The 23,666-nt window shown below is 38.7% G+C and overlaps 1 protein-coding gene across 32 annotated transcripts in view; it reads right to left on the bottom strand.

Moving 5' to 3' along the window:
• CLASP1 (cytoplasmic linker associated protein 1) overlaps nt 1-23,666 on the bottom strand; it is a 260,988-nt gene that overhangs the window by 15,661 nt on the left and 221,661 nt on the right. For 22 of the 32 annotated variants that reach the window (XM_077320493.1, XM_077320491.1, XM_077320498.1 and 19 more), the window contains 5 exons: nt 22,978-23,094; nt 14,970-15,120; nt 13,574-13,820; nt 10,550-10,740; nt 7,998-8,126 (listed from right to left, as the gene is read on the bottom strand). In XM_077320493.1, the coding sequence (XP_077176608.1) occupies nt 7,998-8,126; nt 10,550-10,740; nt 13,574-13,820; nt 14,970-15,120; nt 22,978-23,094 (835 nt within the window). The remainder of the gene's footprint in view (nt 1-7,997; nt 8,127-10,549; nt 10,741-13,573; nt 13,821-14,969; nt 15,121-22,977; nt 23,095-23,666) is intronic. The other 10 variants (XM_077320503.1, XM_077320507.1, XM_077320524.1 and 7 more) reach the window with 1 other exon arrangement.

Raw genomic sequence — 23,666 nt, 5'->3', positions numbered from 1 at the left:
CAAAAAGAGCAGAAGCTCTCACCCAGGATTCAGCAATTATGGCCATTCAACAGAACGCATGATCTGGCCACGTACTAATTCATTAAATGCACATGAATTAAAAGACTTTTCTGGAGGAGGGAGGGCATCATTGTAAAACAAATCAATGTTCCAGGTGGGATCATGAATTCAATAGGTCTACCCTGGTTACAGCCCTAAATCAGTAACATGCTAATTAAAATATAATTAGTGTTTGCATCCAGAACTCCAAAAATGCATAACAATTAAAACCCTACTTTCCTCAAGAGTCAGAAAATACAAGACTTCATCTAGTCTTCAAGATAGGGACAATGAGATTTCCTAGTCAACTTCAGTCAGTAACTAGCAGAAATGTGTGTGGGTGTTTATGTTTGCATCTGGAGTATTGTCAGATGGCTTTCTAGCCTCTGCTTAAAAATGTCCAAAGGAGGAGAACCCACCACCTCCTGAATGTAATTCCTCAGTAAGCATTACTTTTGTCTTCTTGATGTTCACCAATAATCCTGCGGCAGCACTTCCTTCAGTCATCAGTAGTCATTTCAAATCGTCATTATTTTCTATCAGTAGTGTGGCTTCATCCGCATATCTAAAACTATCCTTTCACCAATTTTCACTTCACCATCTAATTCAACTTTCCTTATGATATTGTCTAAATATAGTTGGAGGAGGGAGGGAAATAAAATAAATCCTTGCCTGATACCTTTGCCAATTGGAACTCATTCTGCTTTTCAATATTCTGTCCTCATGGTAGCCTCTTGCCCAGAGTACAGGTTGCCCATTAAAACAATCTAATGCTCTGGCACAACCATTTCTTTTAAAACTGACCGAAGACTCAGAAAAAGCAAGGGGCAAGGTCTATATGTTAGTAATTTTTTCATTGCTACTCTCAGCAAAGAACTTACTTCAACACTCTGTTTAGATTGGCCTTGCTCCCAGAAGATGTTTTTATTTTATTACACACACACACACACACACACACACACACACACACACACACACACACACACACACACACACATATATATATATATATATATATATATATATATATATATATATATATATATTTATATACCACCCTCCCTTTCAGCTCAGGACGGCTTAAATTGAAACTTTCATAATACAATGCGATACAATAAACATCTTAACTTAAATATATAATAACATCTTAACAATGAGAACTTGTATTGAATAAAGCAGTTTATAATTTAACATTCAACCATTGGGAACTCAGCTTTTCTGCACTGTGATTCTGTTTTTTCTTTTGTTGGTGCAGTGGATGGTGGGAGGGACCTCTGGACTTTGATTGGTGGCTTGTTCATTTGTCTAGAGCTCCATTTTGCAGACCAGAATTGTTTAAGCTCCGGCAGGGCCCTGATGTCATTTGGGAGCTCATTCCACCAGGTGGGGGCCAACACCATGAAAGTCCAAGCTCTGGTCGATGACAGACGATCTTCCCTAGGGCCAGGCATCATCAGTTTGTTGGTGTTGGTAGAGCATAGTGCTCTTTGGGGGGCATAGGCAGAGATGTGGTTTCTTAGATAATTAGGGCCCAGACCACATACGATGACAGAATTGGAATCTGAGAAGACTTGGAATTCAAAGTTGGAGAAGGATCAGGATTCACCTTGCCAACTTGCAGGGTCTGCTTCTTCTTTTCAGTAGGAATAATAAAAACCAAAGCTCTGTTAAGGCACTTGAGCTGTTTTTGTTTTTTTGTTTTTGTAGTTCTTGTACTTTTTGTTACTTTGCTATGCTGCCTATTCCAGACACTGTAGGAGACTTATCAATCACAAAAGCATGAGAACCAATGCTCTTTTAAATGGGATGTTCTTGGTTTTCAATGAGTTTCTCACATATGTCAGACCAGTCATGAAGATAGCAGGTCCAATAGTCCGTTGTGCACTTTTCCTAAGATGAAGAGTCTTACTTATGTTTTGTGATGAAGTACCCACTGTGAATTATCAGTGCTCCTAGTCCCACTAATTAGGGGTGGTGCTGGGGTAAAAAAAGCTCCACAGTGATTGTTGTACTGACAGAACTCTAATAATGGGTTGGCAATCTGCAAAGTATCTGCTGTTGCTGCTAGGCAGGATCTATTCTAGGGAGTGTGGGGGTGGGGGGAATTGCTCCTCCATTTCCTCTTCCTGATTTAAAGAAACCTCTGGCCCCGCAGCAGCAGGAGGAACTCAAGAGCAAATCTTTTGTGGCTGGATAGAGCAGAATAATGTTTACGGAAGAACAACATTCCAACGTCAAACTGTAGGAGGAAATATCTACTTATCTTATGACAGCTATGTGGACTGAATTCAAAAGGTCAAAAGCCAAGAGCACTGCAGGTTGTTTTTAGATGTGTGATGCAAGATCATGTAAAGCCATCAAACCTTAGGAGTGACAACATGGCCAAGCCTACACAGGACACGTGAACAACATAGGTTTAATGTTTTATCTCCTAATAAAAGCAAAAAGCCGATAATGCTCACTGTTTCCTCATTTGATGTCATAGGCACAAGGTCCAGGAATGCTAGAATGCCTTACAGATTTCTCATGTTCCAAAATATTCATGTAGTGCATGCAGAGTAAACCTTAGTGGGGAATGGATTAGAAGAACATGATTTTGCCCTTACCTGTAACTTTTGTCCATCAAGTGGTCTTCTGTGCAGAAGCCACAACGATGAATAGGCTATTGTGACAAGATAAAGAAAACCTCTCCAGGTACTAAAGCAAAGCAGATCAGGATATTTGCTTTAAATATTTGTTTTTAAAAAAACTACAACAAAAGTATGGGAAGGAGGAAAAGAATATGTTCAACTACAGACTGATACACAAAGGCATTCTGGGAAATGTAAGTGAGAATACTAAGAGTTTTCTGAGAGAGATCTCTCTCTACCTTAAACTCAATTTACAATCTAATGATTCTTAAGGAAGGAAGGAAGGTTATACCACCATTATATTAAATGCCCTGACAAAGAAAGGAGGAGGAAAAGCGGAGTATTAAAGAGCCTCCATGTTGCAAGTCAGATTAGAGGTACATAACAAAGTTTGAAAATGTCAAAGAATGAGAGGATCCATGGATATGGAGAGGATAGCCAGATTTTTGGTGATACTGTCTGTTCTGAAAGGATCCTATTACAGTTCCTTAGCTAACACAACTTATGCTAAGCCCATAGTTCTTGAAATGACATCTGGGGGGTCTTGGGGTCCTGCAAGGGTATTTCATGTGTTCCATGTATCCTTTGTAAGGACAGAAGACGAGGCCTTTTTGTGCTTTTCTACTTACATGAAAATGGAGCCCTCTCAGTTTGTTAGGAGGATGGGGGAAGGATCTCTCTGCCACAGGGGAAAAGGAAATAATCAGCTTAGCCCTCTTTCAAAGGGAGGGTATTCATAGTACTGCCACTACAATCAGTCACTCAGCTTCCAGAGCACCCCAAGCACTAGCCAGAAAATGTGAGGGGCACTGAGCAGGTACAGTCCTAATGTAAACACAGTGATAATTTTCAATATAACATTGAACTGTGTTAAAATATGTTTTCCAGTACACAGATATAGGTACCTGCCATGCTGCATCCACAGACAGTCGCCAATGGTGGGTTTCAAGGGAATACTGGAGCGTCACATTCTATGTGATGCTAGTCTTTATTATGTTTCTCCAAGTAGCTCTGGGAGTTTTCCCATGCCTTTTCCTATGCCCTCCAGCTAGGAAGTTTCTTGCTGTCTCTGAGAGAGAGTCCCTCCCAATCAAGTGGTAAGATTGACCAGACTTTAGATCAGGGCCACCCGAGCTGTGGTCCACTAGGATCAGCTACCCTCTGAGGTCTGTCCACAGACAAACAATCAAAACATTTTTCTCAGACTTGTTTTCAATGTGCAGCTGATAATGATCTTGCCATTGTTCTGAGGCAGCAAGAGGACAGGAGCCTCCAAGGGGGATTGGCAACTTGCTACAGCCACTTTGGAAAGGAGGTGTCTGGCATGTGCTGATGGAGACATGTGGCAGGGGCTCCATGACATTTCTTTAAAGAAAAAAAAACATGGATTCTTGGGCTACCTAAGTCAGAGAAAACATTACTTGTAATTGACCTTCACTGAGCGTAGTCTGTGCAGGCACACATGGGTAGGTCTGCTATGGAGTTTTCCGGAGATGGTGGGGGGAGGCTGAGGAGGGCAAAGTTTCCGAGAAGGGTATCTAAGAAAGGGAATTTTGACTGTTGAAAGATTGTATCATGAAAATCTTGTTGGCCTCTATGGTGCTACAGAACTAGATTTTCAGTTGGGAATATTATATAAGTGGGAGGGGGGAGGATAAATACAGGAGTGTTCAAATGATCTATTAAGATCTGTCTCGGAACCCATTTGATTATTTCATGGGTAGAGGCAACAAAATGTTATGTCAGAAATCAATTGTAATAACCTTTTTTATTAGGTAGCTATGGCTGAGTAAATACACTGGAACAAATTAGGTTAATATTAACCACCTGGGAACAGAATGGTAGATGTTTTTCTTCCCAGTGCTGCGCATGTGTTATCAAAATCATCAAGAAATGTTACATTAGTGATTTCTTTGGTTAAAGAAATAAATGTACACCCCCTATTAAAAACCATAGAGCTCAATTTAATGTTATACAAAATGGCAGCTCTGCTTGTGTTAAATTACCAGGGTTATAATATTAGTGGGCTGATACCCAACTTAACCTCGACTAGTGAAGCAAGTTAAATATAACTGAATAAGCTTTCATTTTCCTGGCTCATGAAGCTTCACTTTGACAACAAATTAACTATTTAAGGTTTCTGAAATGATTACAGATCTATCCATAGTAATTGGTCTTCCCACTCATTACTGCCAAATTAGAAGAAAAGTTGGTTTTTATACCCCACTTTTCCTTACACAAAGGAGTCTCAAAGTGGCTTAGCTACCTTCCATTCCTCTCCCCACAACCAACACCCTGTGAGGTGGGGCTGAGAAAGGTCTAATATTACTGTTCTGTGAGAACAGTGCTATCAGGGCTGTGATGAGCCCAACTGGCTGCATGGGGAGGAGCGGGGAATCAAACCTTGCTCACCAGCTTAGTGGCCGCTACTCTTAACCACTACACCAAGCTGGCTCTCACTACTTGCATGCCTGCATAAATGGTACGTCTGCTGCCATTCTTCCATGTCTGCTTGATGGAGAATTTCTGGGAAGACTCAAGTGGAGTGATACGATGTGGAGATTGCTTCCAGTGACTGATGGAATGCACACATGTAGCCTCATCAAAACTCACATTTTACATTTACAAATGCACACAAGAGATGAATAAGATAAAAACTCTGATATATTTCAACACTAATATTTTTTTAGGTTGCATGCCACAGCTGTACAAAAATATGATTTGAAGAATATGGAAGGAGAACTTGGAGATGGCAAACTTCCCCTTTCTTTCATGGAGGCGATTCAGAAAGAAAACAAGGGCATCGAGACAAGGTGAGTCAAGAAGAATGCACAATTGGGAGAAGCCTGCCAATAAAGGCACTCCTTTAGAACAAAATGTTTTGTCCGACTGCTTTATCTTGAAATCAGTTTACAACTGCTGCTAAATGCTGTTACAAAAAACTAGTGTCGTGTGGAGAAACTGTTTCCAAGAAAGTGTAGGACAGACATGCTGATTTATTAAACGGATTAAATATTTCCTGCCCTCCCTTTCTAAAGACAATCTTTACACATTAGTTTCCGTGATGCTAAACCACACAGGACCACTCTTCCTTACACTGGTTACATGGCCATATGTTGTAGCCCAATTGGTTACTTTATTTTGTGGCTTTCCCCCATTTTTATACCAAAGGTTTCCCTGCACTGTCCCTGTCCTAGTCACCTATGGTTGCCATCCCACCCTCCCCACACCTCCAAAGGACTTTTTATTTAACTGGCAGTTGGCACATTTATTTATTTATACCTCCTATTTCTTCCCAAACAAGACCCAAAGTAGCTTACATCATTCTCTCCTCCATTTCATCCTCACAACCACCCTGTGAGGTAAGTTAGACTGAGAGAGTGTCAAGGGCACCCAACAAGCTTCCATGGCACAAGGGGGATTTAAACCTGGGCCTTCCAAATTACTCCTCTGACAATCTTAACCACTACTCCGCACTACTGCTATACTGTCAGTAATTGATATGTTACTATAGAGCTTAAACACTATGGCCATTTTCAAACTGCTTTCGTATTCCATTTTAGTAACTGATTGCTAACAGATTTTTCCTGCCATTTCAGACAGACTCATTTTAGTAATCGGCTGCTAGTAGACTTTATTTAGCGGTTCATACAAACCCACTTGTTTAGGGTTAGCTAAGTATGGTTCAGCTACTTTTGAGAGAAACTGCATTACTTTATCTTCTACCCCTTTGCTGTGCTTCTGAATCACTTTGGCGCCCTGTTTAAAATGTCCATAGCACTTCCTACAATGTCGCTTTTTGCTCTGCAATCTTCCGCAGACTTCTTTTTAACATTATATGGTGAGTGCTATAGTGCTATATAGTAGCACCAATGAGACAGTCAAGGCATCTCAAAGGTGCCACTATAGCACTGAAATGATATATTGGTTTAGTGCTATAACACTCAGAATACTAAAAAAAACAAAAAACAAAACCCAAATCTGTTAAGAAGATCCTGTAGTAAACAAGGACGGGCATGGAGGAGTGACATTATTTGAAATTACCATAGTGTTTGAGAGACAGCTCATTAATGGAAGGAAATTTGCTGTATTAAACCCCCATCCCTGGATATGTCCCTGGCATCATCAGTATGTTGATGTCACCCAGACCTATTTTTTCTTTTAAGATGAAGCGGCAGATGTCCTGAATCAGGATCTGTAACTGATTGTATGAGAACCAGTAATCTGAACCTAGTTTAGTCAGGACTGAGATGCCATTTGTCAACAATCATGGTTATCCATGCTTCCTTTACATCTGGAACAGAATACTGCAAGGCACTCCAGAAGACTTTTGTTAATGGAAGGGTTAGACTGGCTTCTTCTTAACTTCTGGACCCAATCTGAAGTATAGGTATAAACCCAAAATAATCCCAAAATGGTCTGGATGTGTGAAAGACAGTTTGCCCACATTACAAAATTTCCGATCAGAGTTTGAGTTCATTAGGAACACAGCCTTTTATGCAGTGCCACTGGAACTCTTTCCCCATGGCTCCTTGTTTGGCAACTAGCCTATTCCATTTTACATATCAGATGAAACATTTTCAGTACAGGGGTAGTCAAATTGTGGCCCTCCAGATGTCCAAACGCCAGCAAATGCTGGCAGGGGCTCATGGGAATTGTAGTCCATGGACAACTGGAAGGCCGCAGTTTGACTACCCCTGATTTAGAATCTGTAGTTTTTGTCCTCTGGTACATGTGTGAATTATGGTCATATCTGTGCACACACTTAGCTCCCTCTCTCATTTGTTTGCATTATCTGTCATGGTTATTGACATTTATTAAGTACAGGATTTTAAAAAAATGATACTTGCTGCTGGCTGCTGCTTAGTTATTACTGATTAGGCATTTGTAGATTAGTGGCAAAGTATGCCATTCCATCATAGCACTCCATGAGGCGCAAGGAGAACGTTGGATCACTCTTTTGTAACTTTTTCCAGATATGCCAAGCATGTCTCTCTCACAGTTGCCTTAAAGGGCACTAGCACGCTTCCCTCTTCGCTAAAATGCTATTACTCACTGTTAAAACTGCATTATTACATCTATTTACCTACCTACATACCTCTTGCAAAAATCTCAAGATATAGGACCCTGGTACATGCTTCAGACAAAGGGAAGAAAATTCTGAGGCATGGCCTTGTGTACATATAAATTTGTTTTAAGAACTCTTCTTTACATTCAAGGTACCAATAGCAAGTTTTAGCTAGGGCAACATAAATTTTGAGTGCTGAGATTCACTGCTTGGTAAGTACTCACTCTATAAGCAGCACTAGGAGAGCCAAAATAACTCACCTCTTTATGAGAATCTTTATGTGCTTCCAAAGTTTTCATGATAGTCAGTTCAGCATAGTTCTTAAATCTTGCAGGCTGGTTCCTCAAGATTTCTCGCAACACTCTCAATGCCAGGGCTCTTATTGAATGCTATAAGAAAAGTAGCAACACATGTCAGAAAAACCATTATTTGAATCACTAACATGAAGCCAACATTAATGAGCTGGAAATAATACTGATGCACAACTCTTGTTCTAGTAAAAAACAGGAAATGTAGGATATGAGGTGTTTGATATCTAGGGATGGGCATGAACCAGTACAGGAGTCAAAATGCGGCACAAACTTGGTTTGGAGCCCCTGAAATGATGTTTGAAAAATGCGCCTTTCCTGAACATTCATTGGACTTTTTTCCAGTAGCTTTTTGAGACATTTAAACCTAACAACTGAACACTACATATCTGCAGCTGATCTGCTGTTATTATTGTTATTGTTATTATTAGTACTACTTCAATTTATAGCCTGCCACTCCCCTAAGGCTCACGGCGGGTATTATGTTTAAAAGGCATAGCAAAATAGACCAGTGAAATGGCTGCCAGCCATTTTGGCCTAACAGCTGATGGGTACAACTGATCTACTTCTAGGCTATAATGGCTGTGAGACACTTAACCCATCCATTTCACTTCCTCCACTTTGAAATACCTCCCCCCCCGACTCCATTGAAAGCAACCTAGTATGGGGTACCTTCTTCAGGGGCCCATAGAACTGGACTCCCAACATTTTTCAAGCTTGGAGAGTTTTTTGAGGAAAGGCACCAGTAGCTGTGTTGCAAATGAGATATTTCTATCTCACAACCCACCCCCCAAAGCCCCAGAAACCCCCAGATTGAATTTCCATTATACCCCAAGGGGAACATTGACTAGAATGGTCCCCACAGGGTATAATGGGGTTGGAAAAAAATGGCATAATCAAATATTTATTGAATCAGAATAGCATACTGGTATTCGGATTCAGGAATATCAGGAAATACCAATATTCTTTGGGTTCAATATACCTGAACCTGAAAAATACCGAGGGAGAGGGTTCTGTATACCCATAGTCACCTATAAGCACCCACTGATCTAAACCATCCAACAGAAAGCTTCAAATGAACAATCTTTTGCATTTAAATTCCAGTATGTTTCTGAAATACACGTCAATAAGTAAACAAACCCAACTGACTGATTTGTTAGGGATACTTAAATTGAGGTTAAGCAAATTTAGTTTATCTAGTCTTCTGAAATCCAGGACATAATAAAGTATTGTTACCAATCCAAGGTTTTTCATTGCAAATTACATTTCTTATGGATATATCAGTTTGTTGCTATAGCATTCAGCAACCAACTACACCATTCACTAACCCTGTTTCCTTCAGGAATATTGTTAGGAGAGTAGCAGAACAACTGCCCAGGTTACATAACTGTTACTTTATGTTTTTGGATGACAGCCATGCCAAACAGTGCCTACAGTTTCAACAGAGGAATATTTAGTTTAACTTGCTCCAGACTGAACTTTTTAAGTACATCCTGATGCTTTTGTATTCACCTGCGCAATCCATGTGCTAGCACATGATTTGCCTCCTGATTATATCTTTTTGATGCATCTATGACAACAAAAGCTGGAAACAATAACTGGCATGCAAACAGTCCTCTTGGCTGCTTCACAGTAACATTTTAATAGCATCTCAATTTTATAAGCAAGTAAAAACATAGACAGGATTTTAGGTATTTCATATTTGCTATCTAAATAGACCACGAAATGATAAAGGTCTGGCATTTCTTCCACCACCACCCCCATTATATGTCTTGGAGGGGGGGGGGCAGCAGAATGATCAATATGCATAGAAATTAATTGGTTGCAAATGCTATATCAGTCAATTAATTAATTACACTTAGGGGTAGTTGTACCAGAGGAGGCAAAAGGAGGAGTTCAATCTGAACCTGATATTGTAAAAATATCTGAATTTACACATCTGACCAATGCATATTGTGGATTGAATCTAACGAAGCACTCACATTCAGATGTCATGGTAACGTAGAGCTTAATCAAACCAGGATGTCTTTAATCAAGTTCCATACACAACCCCAGGATATGGCAAGCATGTACAAGCACTGAAACAATCTTTGATCATGTTCCCAACACAGTTTAATTTCACTTATCCAAACATCTGATGGGAGACCCAAGTGTTAATAAACTGTATAACACTAATTTGTAAGTGTTAAATTCCTCTACTATGATCTTATGCTAGTGCTACAGCCATAACACCACAGAAGGCTTCCATAAGATCCAAGGCAACATAATTAAGGCCAGAGAACACCAGTGCATTCTGTTCCAAAACTGAGCCATGTTTTCACTGGTACTGAATTCTATTGGCATCAGGTTCATGAAACAGGAGCCAGAAACACAATGTCCTTGAAAAGGTGTTACTATACTAACCTACCCTGAAAGCTTCAGAAGCTATAATGCCCACACTTCTCATAATAAAAGGATGTAGAATAAAGGACAATAAAGGGGTGCTCAACACATCTATATCTTACATCTTTGTCTCCGAGTGTTTCAAGTAGTAAAAGCAAAATGGTCTTGAAATGTTCTTCCCAGACTCCGAGGTTATCTTCCCTTGTGATCTTCAGTAACTCGAGAAGAGCTCCTTTCCGTTCTTCCACTCGCTCATTGTGATTGGACAGCTCTTTCAAAAGATCAGCCACCAAATCAGAATGATCAATGGGCACTGCCGAAACAAATGGAAAAGCAAGTCACACCAACAACTGTAGTAAATAACTGAGGACTGGATATTAATTAATAGCAAATATCTGAGGATTGGACATTAAGTATTTCTTTGTTCTGTACCCATAAAGTTTCCCCTGTGATTCCTTGGTCACACAGTTTAGTTCATAACAGTTCAGCAGTTTGATCTGTAACTTCTAACATTTACTCTTAAATTTTCCTTAGTGTTGACATTTTTCTCTAGGTCAATCACATTTTTTCCCCACCCCTCCATCTTGCTCGGGCTTCTGTACCCTGAACAATGGTAATTGGCCTAGTGGGCTTTGTGGCTGATTCCTCTCTCTGGTCCAGCACACCAGAATCTACACCCATCTGGATCTCTATGTCCCAATATAGCAGTCTGCAGAAAGGGAAGCTTACAGAACAATTTCACTTACCATAATGCACTTTATAAATATAGATGTGCACTTATCAAGGAGCATACAGTAGATTTAATCCTTACATTCCACCCTAAATTTCATTGGCAATCATAGTTCCCTTAATGCTTCTCAGGCATTTGACTTCTAATAAAAACCTGGACTAAGTTGCCCTATGGTGAATAAGATGCAAAATATTTTGCCTAATCCTAAAATCTGTGTTCCTCAACATACTTATTTACCAGTGGTGATATAGAATGATACCATTTTGTGGCAGCTCTGGTCTTTCAACCACAGCCATCACCTTATTTCCACAGCTGCAAGCTTTCTAGGGAGGGCCTGACAGCATTCCTGGTAGCCAACTGCTTTTAGCTGGGTCGGCAGGGTCAGAAGTCTTCATTCTGGTCTGCGCCTTTCTCTTATTAAGCCACACAGCCAGGCTCAGTTGGTTGCAGCCCTCCCATCCTCGGGTACAAGTGGTTTGTGCAGTCTGTGTTTGGTTATGCTAATTCTTCTTCTTATTTTTTTATTTATTTAGTTACTTTTATACCACTCCCTCACAATAGGATGCCTTGGAGTGGTGAGCAAATAAAGTCCAAGACATACAATTGCAGTAGAAGTCTTATAAAATTTAAAATACAGTTAAATTAGGATGAAATATAATTAAACCTCTGGCCCCATAATTGGGGAGGAAGAAGGGGAGAGGGCGAGATGAGGGAGGTCCTGATCAGATGTTATCATAGATTCCAGTGGCCTCAACCATAGGCTTGGAGGAAGAGTTGTGTCTTACAGGCCCTGTAGAATTGCTTGAGTTCTGATAGGGCCCTGATCTTCCTAGGGAGCTCATTCCACCAAGTAGGAGCCAGGGTCACAAGGGCCCTGGATCTGGTTGAGGCCAAGGGTATTTGCTTATGGCTGGGGACCACTAGTCAATTAGTGTTTGCCAATTGAAGGGCCAACTGAAGGGCTCTTCAAGGGGTGTACCCAGATAGGAGGTCCCTTAGATATGCAGGGCGAGATAGGGTGCTAGCAACTTAGCTTGGCAAAGATGGAAAAATGCCAGCTGCACTACTCCCATAACGTGGACCACCAATAATAAGGAGGTATTGAAGTTTACACCCAAATTCCTAACCATGTGTACAGTCGAGAGCTGCACTCCATCCAGTTTTGCTAAACACTCTTCCTGATTGGGTCCTTCCTACCCAGCCACAGGACCTCTGTCTTCAAAAGGTTTAGCTTCAGGCAATTTGCTCTCAGCCAGTCCACCACTGCCTCCAAACACCATGCCAGTAAACTTGGAAGGGTATATGGTTGGTAAACCATAAGGAGATAGAGCTGAGTATCATCAGCATATTGAGGGGATCCAAACCCGAAGCTCCAGACAAGACGGCCAAAGGAACACATAAAGAAGTTAAATGTTGGGGACAGAATCTTTCCCTGAGGAACTCTCACAATGGAGTTCACAGCAGTGCAACTGATTCTCCCCAACAGTGATCCTTTGCCCTTGATCACAGGGAAAGGAGGTCACTCACTGAAGGGCTGTCCCCTGTATCTTCGCATCAATGAAGCAGCAAGCAAGAAGCTTGTGGTTTACCATTTCAAATGCTGTTGTGAGATCAAGCAACACAAGCAGCATTGACCCGCCTCAGTCCAGCATAGACAATGCGCAAGCCAGAATGGAACAGGTCCAGGACTGATGCATCATCCAGTTATGCTAGTAATTGGTCCATGGCAGCTCTCTCAACCATCTTACCCAGGAATGCTAGATGCGAAACTGGGCAGTAGTTGGACAGGTCCTACGGATATCTTTCTGTTTCAGACTGTCCAGGAGAGTTCCCATAGAAAGGGAGAGATTTATTATATTCTGGAGTGGTCCTCCAACCTTCTTGCCATCCATTTTAAGGAGCCACAAGGAGCAGGGGTTTAGTAGACAAGTGGTATGCCTAACAGAACCTAGCATCCTGTCAACGTCAGCCTGCATAAGGCATCTGAAGCGATCAAAACCTACCTCCAAAGGTGGCAAAAGGGTCTCCATTTCTTTCACTGTATTAAAAATTAGTGGAAGGCCGTGGCAGAGTGTTGAAATTTTATCTGCAAAGAGCCTCACAATTTCTGATTGACTAATATTTGAACACCTTTCTGAAAGGATGGTTAACAATCAAATTACCCTGAATAACTGGGCTGGGTGAGAGGTGGTGGATGCAGTGAAAACAGCATAAAACTCTCATTATCCATTCTCACTGCCATCCAATAGGCTTTCATAAGCATCTTATAAGATGTTCTCAAAGCTTTGTTGCAACTCTTTGTAGCTGGTAGAATAAACAAGTGATGTAAATCAGGAAGCTAGTTTTAGCACGACATTTCATTAACAATTAAATATGGAAAACTATCATCAAAGAGTTTAGAAAACACAATACCAACCATCCCGAAGCTGATCAATATCATCATCAAACACAGCTTCCTTAAGAGCGGTCTTGTCATAGGCGCTGATAGTGTCAGAATATGGGTAGGGGTTATATTCTCGGGTTCGGGGTCCTGAAAAGGCACGTGGGGGCTGGGTGTTGAGTAAAGAAGTTTTGTTGTCCAGAGCCATCCTTCCTCCTTCCACTACATCACTGCTTCCACGAACATCAATGGCTGTTGAGGCTATCCCACCATCTCGAGAAACCTGGGGACCAAACATGCAGGAAAATTACTTTCTTTGGCCAAACAGAAGAGGATAATGTATTTTATTAATACTTGTATACATCAATGAGAAACTATTTAGTAATAGCTTTATTACTTTCTTGGTATTTAAATGCTAGCTATCATGCTACAGGATTACTAAACTTGCAGAGAGATATTAAATTTGGTTTCTAATTGTCATTTTCAGAGTTAAAGGAAAACAAAGAGAATTATAAGCTCCATGCAGATTTTCGGACATGCAGTGGGAAGTCAGAACACTCCAGCATGCTCCCACCTGTCATGCATATCAATATTTACTTAGTGGCCCATATATTTGAAGCCCAATGACTTATCCTTGTGATCTGCACACTACAAAAACAAGGTGTACGGACAGTGAGGCTATGGAAAATATACACTGGATTCCTGTATATATAGAGTCCAAGATTCAGACTCAGAAAACCTTTATTGGCATACAAATATAGAGTCCAATGTTCAAACTATAGGTGGGGCTGGGAATGTCATGGAAGGAAGGAGAGGTCAGCCAGATTCCAATCCTTCACTGTAGAATTTGTATGTCTAACAGCACTGGAGAGAAATATCCATAGAGGAAGAAAAAGTTTCCTACAAAGAATGTTCTCTTTTTTTTGTCCTTTGTAACAAAAATCACAAACGCACAGCATGAAATAAAAGGTAAATGTTGAAAATATTAAAACCAGGAATTGCTCTGTTACTTAGTCCAATATACATTTGATGCACAAACATGGCCTGATTAACATGTGGGTTGCTATGTGAAATTTAAACATGTAGATGTTCCACATCTGTTTGAAACAGTTACTCATGCAGTTGTGTTAGTTTTGGCCTCACCCTCCAATACTCCTTTGAGGGGAATTGTGATGTGTAATTAAAAATCACAGTATGCACTTGGAGGGCCTTTTATATGAAGCTTGCTTCATGCACAAAAAAAGGTTAAATGGCCACTCTTATGATAGGTCAGTGTTTGCTTCAAAATATAGTATTAAAGTTTGGCAATCAGAAAGTATATGAGACACTCCATTGTGGGGAAATTAGTTAAATGTAGGATATTTAATTTATTTGAATGATAAAGGATAATCAATTTCAAAATCCATTTCACAGCCCCCTCCAGGCTACTTACAATATCACAGTCCTTTTTTCCATCACGTTTGATTGGTTCATTTAGATCTTCTTGACTACGGAAACTAAACTTTTCAATTGCCTCTGTTACTCCACGAAGAGAGCTGTAGATCTCATCAGAATTTAGATTCTCCGTATCATAATCCAGCACGCTGAAGATTGAATATAGAGAGAGTATTAAAACCAAGGACCAATTTGTTTGTCTTGAGCTATAATATAGCTAAGCTGGAGAACCATTATTTGGATTCTAGTTTTAATTGTATGCTATCTTGTGGCTAACAGGAAACGTATTGGCTACAATGATGTATTCAAACAGTGAATTAGGACAGCCAACTTATGCTTGCATTGAACTGTGTTCCCTATATGTTACAACTACTTAAAAGCAATACTTTTAATTAAATTGGTAATGGAATTGTTCTCTCAACTATCATAAACCAAAGAATACAAATTTTAAAAAATACGAAAAGTTCGAGCATTCTGTTATTCTTAGTCTAGGCCTAAGTATGTAATAAATGATTAACAGCAACTAAAGACAGACAATGATTATGGAACCTTTAAAAACTATGATATCGGGGATTCAATGCACGAAACATAAAAACGCTCATTACAACTTGATATTTTACTTTCTAAGTGTGAAACCAGATAATTACATCTAGAGGAAAAGCTAGCATACTATTTAAGCTGTTTTAAAGAAACTAAAAAAAAAAAAAGATTAGTGCTTCAGCATTAAATGTCAAGAAGTTTCCCATTACCACTGGACATTAATTCATATAGGGATTGCTGAAAATCTCTCACTGTTGGCCTTGTCTTCAAAACGCCCCATCAAAGCTAGCATCATTGATGCCAATGAGGTTTGCATGAAGCAGATTTGAGTATAAAGGCTGCTTCTAATCAGCAAAGATTTTTTCCATTGCTTTCACTTTCACTGCAAATGCAGAGGCTGGCAACAGAGCTTCCACATGCAGATGGTTTCTGTAGAGTTCTTCCACAATTTGTTCTGACTCATGTTTCACAGTGACTCTGCATTGGCTCTCAACTCTGCATGGTTGTCACTGCTGACATGGCAACTTGCCACCCTTTTATTTACATGTGCTCTATAACACTACAATGGCTATGTTAAAAATTGATATCAGAGAATGGCCACAGATTGTCACAATGCTATAGAAGTGACTACAGCAGAGGGGAAGTGACATCCATGATGGGCCAGCAGTGGGAAAATGGCAACAATGTGGAACCTTTGCTAGGCAGGAAAATACATACCATTCTTTCCTAATGGCATGCTAACCTGATTGCAGCACCACATCATACAGAAGACACTCCATTCCCCTCAGTGCTTCCATTTGGAAGCAAAGGTGGAAAAAAACCTCCATCGAAACAGATGAAAGTGTAAAGAATTATTAGTAATCTCCACTTGTCTCTGACCATTTTGTTGCAGTGCCTATTGTAGATTTTTCAAAAGACTTAATTCTACCTTAAGATCAAAAGTCTAATAATCCAGCAAATTTCAACAACTAGATAAAATTACATCATCCAAGTTTAAACAAAGTGCCTAACTGCACAGAATCAGAACAAATAAAAATTAAATCAGTATGGCACAGATACATTAAAATTAATGTATGTCAATGATGATAAATTAATATAAAAGGGCTCCAACAAGACATATCATAATAGCAAAGATGAGAATTAATAAAATTATATTAGTAAAAGAGCTTTGCATTTATGAATTGTAGTGGGACAAAACTTTGCAACCTTGTATGTGAATCACTTGTGCCTATCATTTAGAGATGTCTCGATATTAGACTGAGTCAAAGTCTGCCTTCAAACACACAAAGGCAGTATATTAAGTGCCTTTTCCTTGCTTTACATATTTTTGTATTAGGTAATCCAGGACAAGGCAATGATCTAATGTGGAACACCCATGTACAAAGCCCCCCTACTCAACGTCTAATATTTGCCATTGATCTATCCAGTCACATAACTTAACACAAAGATACATGGTATAAATTTTGCAGATTGTATTTATGAGACTGATGGGCCTATAATTATTAGGATCAGATTTATTATTTTTCTTGTAATCGGTATTATTATGGCGAGCCCCTGCTCCTCCAGAATTATTCCTGCCTGGTCAATGTAAGTGAACCAATATGCCAACAATGGAGCCCACCACTCTACATTTGATTTTAGAATATCTGCTATAATATAATTGCTTCTAGGTGCTTTCCCATTAAAAACTCTATAGAGATAGGATTCCACTGTACACAACAACTTAAAGGATCCTTTATGGGAAGCAAAGATTGGTTTCTATTGTACAACCTAGCAAAATGTTCTTCCCATGTTCTAGCAGAGATCACATTCTTCATAGCATTGTTATTCAATCTATTACCACCTGCTATAAGTTTCCAAACCCCTCTGCTTTCTTTTACTTTAGCTGCCTTGATTAAGGCCTGCCATCTAGAATGGGTTTTCACCATCGTTTTAGATCTCACATGAGCTTTATATTCTTTCTTTCAAAATTGTATTTTGTCTTTCATTAGTTGACATGGAAATCTTTAATGCTTTGAATAAGCTCCTGTTTGAATACATTCACAATTGAACCAGCTTTTATTATTGGGTCTCCTCAAACCTGAGGAAACCACTTCTTTTGAAAGGAGGGGGTTACCAATGAAGTAAGTTGTGTATAAAGATTTAGAGTAAAAAGTCTGGTATCTAAAAATTTGCTCAACCTATCATATCTTTACAGGTCACTGAGTGAGCCCACACATAAAACTTTTCATCTAACAGCTTCACTTAATTCTTTGTCTACCTACTGAAGTTTGCTATATGGGAAGATAAAGCCTAAATAATGTTATAAGAACCAGGCAAGATTTGTTAACTTAAAAAAAAAAACAACTTTGGGAACAGAAAAAACCCAATGTCTTTATGATGAATTTCGATGGCTGAAACACAGAGGAAATTAAACAACTGAATTCCAATTTTATAAAAAAAATAAAATAAAAATAAAGAATAAATAAATAAACAACTAAATACATACATACATACATACATACATACATACATACATACATACATACATACATACATACATACATACATGATTTCCTGACTGCATGGATGTTCCTCAGTTAGTGACCATTTGGAAAAGAGTAGGGTGGCAGGTGTTCCATTATGGGAAAGGATAGTTTTTCTGCCACACTGGCCTTTTTCTATTGGTTGTTGTGTTAATGGTTTTTTTTTTAAATCTTTTAACTTGCCACGAGCCGGCTTGCTGAGAGTGGTGGGTAATAGCAGTAGCAGTAGCAGTACTAGTAATGAATTCAATCAAATTTGAACTTCTCAGATCTTGGGAATTAAGCAGGATCAGATCTATTTACTTCATGGATGGGAGACTGCCAAGGAATACCAGGGTCACTGTGCAAAGGCAGACAATTTTTTTCCTATTTGTCCTATACCTTAAAAACTAAATGGCTTTGCCATCACTAAAACAAAAAATTACTTCTAGCCAAATCTCTCCCCGATTTTTTGCTTTCAAATGCTCCATTTAATTGAATATTGGGGACCGTATAGAAGGCAACTCCTTAAGAAATTAATTTATTCACTGCATTTCACTGAATGGTATAAAATTGGGTTTACACATGAACAAGCAATGACAGAATCTTCATGCACACTTATTTTATGCCACACAACAAAAAAATCTAATGGAAAATGATAAACTTGGGATTGGATCCAGTCAACTTTTTGATTCTATCTTGGCCAATTCCAATCATTACTATAGCTCCAACGTAGCTCTTCTGGTAGTCAAATTGGAACCTTTCCTCCCTTTTTTATCAATGGAAAAACTGGTTGGATCCAAATCTTAGTATTTCCACTGAGAGACATTACAATAAAATCATTTCTGAAAATACAAGGCACCACAATTAAATTTCTGTATCCATGATGAGCCTCGGTCTTTAATATTGCTTTTATTGTAAGCCATCCTGAGATTCAAAAAAGGCAAAGGATCCACATTGCGACTCCTAAATTCAAAAGGAACACAGCAGAAGGCAGGCATCTGATGACAGCACAGGACCGGGAATTAATAACAGCTATGAAGATGCCAAGGTGACAATGCTACAGACCCTTCAAGGTAGGAAAGGTTCCTACTATATATTTACAGCTGCGTTAGTCAACAGAACAGAACAGAAGCTACACTTCCTGTACAAATGAAAACAGATGTTACACAGAATTCCAACATTTCTGCCTTGACAAATTTGTGCTCACTTAGGAAAAGGCTTCAAAAAACCTCTAAGTAATAGTGTGAGTTTGAATGTGCTCATGTGATTCACACAGCACATTGTTATTTGATACATGGGCAAAATTAGGACTAGAGGCAAGAGTTCGGTACCCCTTGCCACATTACATTCTCTCTGGACTTAACACCACGGGATTCTGAAAAGCTACCTGGCAGGTTAAAAACAAAACAAAACCAAAAGCTGATTGAATCATGCCAGTCTCAGATAAAAAAAAAAACAATACCATTTGGTGCAAATTAACTTGACTAACACTTTCCTCACATGGAGAACCTTACAAGATATGCCCAAATGCAGTAGTGTGATATTTCAGAAAACATTAAAATGACACATTTTTCATCTACAAATGCACAGATTGTCAGCTAAGTCAAATGTCTAGCCAACAATGCTGAAAAAAAAAACACTTGAAAATGTGACTTAATTACCCCTTTGATCCTTATTAATAAAAATAGTGTCCAATAGCACCTTTAAAACCAACAAAGATTTATTCAAGGCGTGAGCTTTCAAGTGCATGCACTCTTACTCAGACTAAATGCAAAATCATCATAACTGTGGATATATGTGTTATGGTGGTTTTTCATTTAGTCCGAGGAAGAGTGCATATACTCGAAAGCTCACGCCTTGAATAAATCTTTGTTGGTCTTAAAGATGCTATTGGACTCTATTTTTGTTGTGCTACTTCAGACCAACATGGCTACCCACTTGAATCTATTGATCAAAATGGACATAAAATTGGAACATTGATATATTTTCACAGTATAATTTTATTTTAAGATCTTGAGAATGATAAAATAATGGCCTTCTTCACTGAATCCATACTGGCACTGGAGAATGCCCTGCAAGATGTAAATGAGTTTGATCAGCTATAGAACTTAAAACTCTTCCTCCATTATCAACCTATTTTCCCCCTATGCATCCAAATGTCACTATTTCTCTCATATTCAAAAAATATATATCTTCTACTCTTCACCTTTTAACATCTAGAATTTAGACCTGGATTAATTTACACAGGTAGTACATACACACTACTTCTCCCCATCAAATCCTAGGATCATTGTCATTCTTCACCTGTCTACTTTGATTCACATGACCATTCTTTCTTCCTCAGTTACCTTCCCAACTCTGTTACAATGTCAAATATAAGTCCAATGGCAGCTTTAAAGCCAACAAAGATTTATTCATAGTGGAAGCTTTCAAGTGCACACATGCATTTTCCTCCTCAATGTTTCCTTCCTATAATTCTCTATCCAGGGGCATAATTTTTGTTTAAACTATTCTGCAAATATTGTATACATTGATAGTGTAACAATAACAGTATGAATCAAATGGAAATACCATTTGCATAAATCCAAGGGTGAGGATTATTTTCTAATCATTTTTCGTAAGTGTTTTAAACAGTCATTGAAATTACACCTCTTAAATATTCAATTCTACACATAATTTAACAATCAAAATCTGCTATTCTTGTTTGTTCTAAATAACATAAATGCCTGGATTATATCATATTACTACAATCACAAAATGGGGTTCATTTGACATTTCACAATATCCCGATGCCCAGAATTCACGATCTATTTTCATAACTCAAGAATTAATCTTTATAACACAGCTCAAGAAAGAAACAGCAGCTTCTGAATTTTTAAAAAGAAGAACAATTTATGCAAACAAATACATTTAGTCAGAACAGGTACTATATACATAGATTATGTGTGTGGGGGGAAAAATGCAAGATGAAACAAATCCATTTACAATAACCAGCCACACAATATAGAAAACAATGATTCATGCTGAAAACTGGAAGAGTCACAAGGTGAACAAAGTGATGAAAAGAAATGCACAGTTTTTACAGATGTCACAATATTATTTTCCAGCTGCACCAGACTTCAAAAACACAGTCTAAGATATTTACTAATACCAGGATTTTAAGGATTATCCTAGATTCTTCTAAGTATCAATAATATATTTCTTTCTTTCTTGGCTCATATAAACTGAACCTATGTGTGGTTCTCCATTTCTATCTCCTTGTTCAAGTGATGTTATCATTATTTTGCTTTGAATATCCCATAATAAAGTACATAAAAATAAATGGAGGAATGAATAGTATGACAACACAGTATTACTTAATTTGTCTACTTAAAGTAATTGGGAACATTGTACATACACTGTTCTCTGTGTTCAATTACTCCTATCAGATTCCGATGTTTATCACTGCAAGTATTTATTTATTTATTTATTTATTTATTTATTTATTTATTTGGATTTTTATACCGCCCATTTGACATCTGCATTTTCAGTCTTCCAACTATTATGATTGAGAAAGGGACATCTATGCCTTTAAAAAGTACTGAAAAGTGAGTCAAATATAGTGCTAATCTTTGTTGTATGATCCACCTAGGAGCTATACACGTGCTGAAGTACATTTTGACCTGTCTATCCTTAGCTGGATGGGGAAAAGTTATTAAGTCTCTCAAGTCCATTTCAGCAGACCAAGTGGCAGTGAAATCATACCATCTCTTGGTGGAAAGCTGGAATCATTCCCTCCCACCAGCCAATTGGAGGGAATTTCCCTTTGTCTACTGGGATGTATGTGCTGCTTTCATGTGTGTTTTGTTTAATCAGGGCCAGTGACCATAAATGCACCCAATTATGATAATTTTAAACAAAGCAAGAAGGCTGGTCTTTTGTGTAACTGCATTTGGCAGTTAAGCCCATTAGGACAATGTGCTCTTATAGATACATAATGTATACATGCTGGGAAACATTGGTCAGTTATGCTCCCTGATACAAGATCTTCAAAGTAATACTGTGTATGTAAAGCACATATAGCTTTCCCTTCACATTTAATGGTATTTGCTCTTGCAAATACCAGTGTATACACAGCAACCACATTTGACATGTTAAGTGTGAATCACCTCCTAAGAACCTAGGTAAATACTAATCCTAGGTATTCCTGAAAGAACCCTATTAAGTATTTAGGAAATGGAGGAAGAATCTTTCCCATTTCCATACAATGCAATTTAATTAAACTGATTTCTTCCACTGAAGCACATGGCAATATAACATCAAACAGCAACTCATCTGGGCTTTGGATCCAGTGGCACCTTTAAGGCGAACAAAGTTTGATTCAGCGTATATGCTTCTGTGTGCATGAAGTCTGAGACAAAGTGTGTATGCACGCAAAAGCTTATACCTTGAATCAAATACTGTTGTTCTTAAAGGTGCCACTGGATTCAAACTCTGTCCTGCTGCTTCAGACCAACATGGCTACACTCCTGAATCTATCCTCTTGGTATTATTTGAGTCAGGCAGCCTGACTACTAAGTAAGACTGTTTAACCTCTCTTCTAGTTCTTGCTTTCGATCTGATCTCTTGATTCCTAGCACAAGACTCAGCTGCTGAGCTTTCATTACACACACAAATCTGAGGGGGAAGTGGGTTAAAGGGTGTGTAAAACAAGCCCTGACCTTGCTTTTATTGCAGTGCTTCTAGCCAAATGAATGAAGAAAGCAGAACGTTTCCATAGTATATTGCTTTCAGATATTTGTCTGATGGCCTACCAGGAAATGCTAAGTAGTATTATGATTTCTCCACCCATTAAAAATAAAGTATGAGCAGCTGTCCCTCACCAAATCCCCTGTACCTGTCTGCTTGAAAGCACTGAGCCAATGGTAAATAACATTGTGACACCTCAGACAAGTTGGATTTTAACAGGTAGTTTTTTACCTGGGAGAGTAAGAGCGCCTGAAAGTCTTGTGAGAAGGAGCAGCGGGGATGGAGTTAGGCTGAAAAAGGGGAGGGGGGTGCTTCGACAGCCCATCTGCACTCCAACCCCAGAAACGACTGCAGTGATCACAGGAAGGAAAAAAGAGAAAGGGGGGACAGAAAAAGAAAAAGGGAGAAAAAACTATAATCTAAGAGGCTGAGTGTTTTCATGCTTTCTCAGCAAGAAAGAAACTTAATAGAAACAAATGAGACAGGAATACTCCATTGATCTGCTTCATGCAAACATGTTAACACTCTGCAATCAATTATACTCTTCTGGAGACTTTTATGATAATTCATGGTTTCAATTGGCATGTTTTAAAAAGTATATAGCAAGTATTATATCCTTCAACTGAAATTAACAACAAAAAACTGACATCTGGTTTTATCTGGAAGTGATTTCAAATCATTTAGCCCATTTCAAATTGTCTATTTGACCACATTGTAATATGCACCTCGAACCAGCTTATTGTAAAAACTCATAAAATGAAATTACAGACTGAAAAGGATCCCACAATGGGTATCTATGCACAAAGTGTTACTGGTCAACAGATTTATGTATAAATCTATGGAAGAAAAGAGTAAATCTTATAACTTAAACTTCCAATAAAACTTGCAGTAACTTGAGCAGGTGCTTTTTCATGAACCTG

Source organism: Paroedura picta, chromosome 2 (assembly GCF_049243985.1).
Source record: "Paroedura picta isolate Pp20150507F chromosome 2, Ppicta_v3.0, whole genome shotgun sequence".
NCBI classification, from domain to species: Eukaryota; Metazoa; Chordata; class Lepidosauria; order Squamata; family Gekkonidae; genus Paroedura; species Paroedura picta.
Note: the sequence above shows the minus strand (reverse complement) of the source record. Positions and strands in the feature narration are given on the sequence as shown.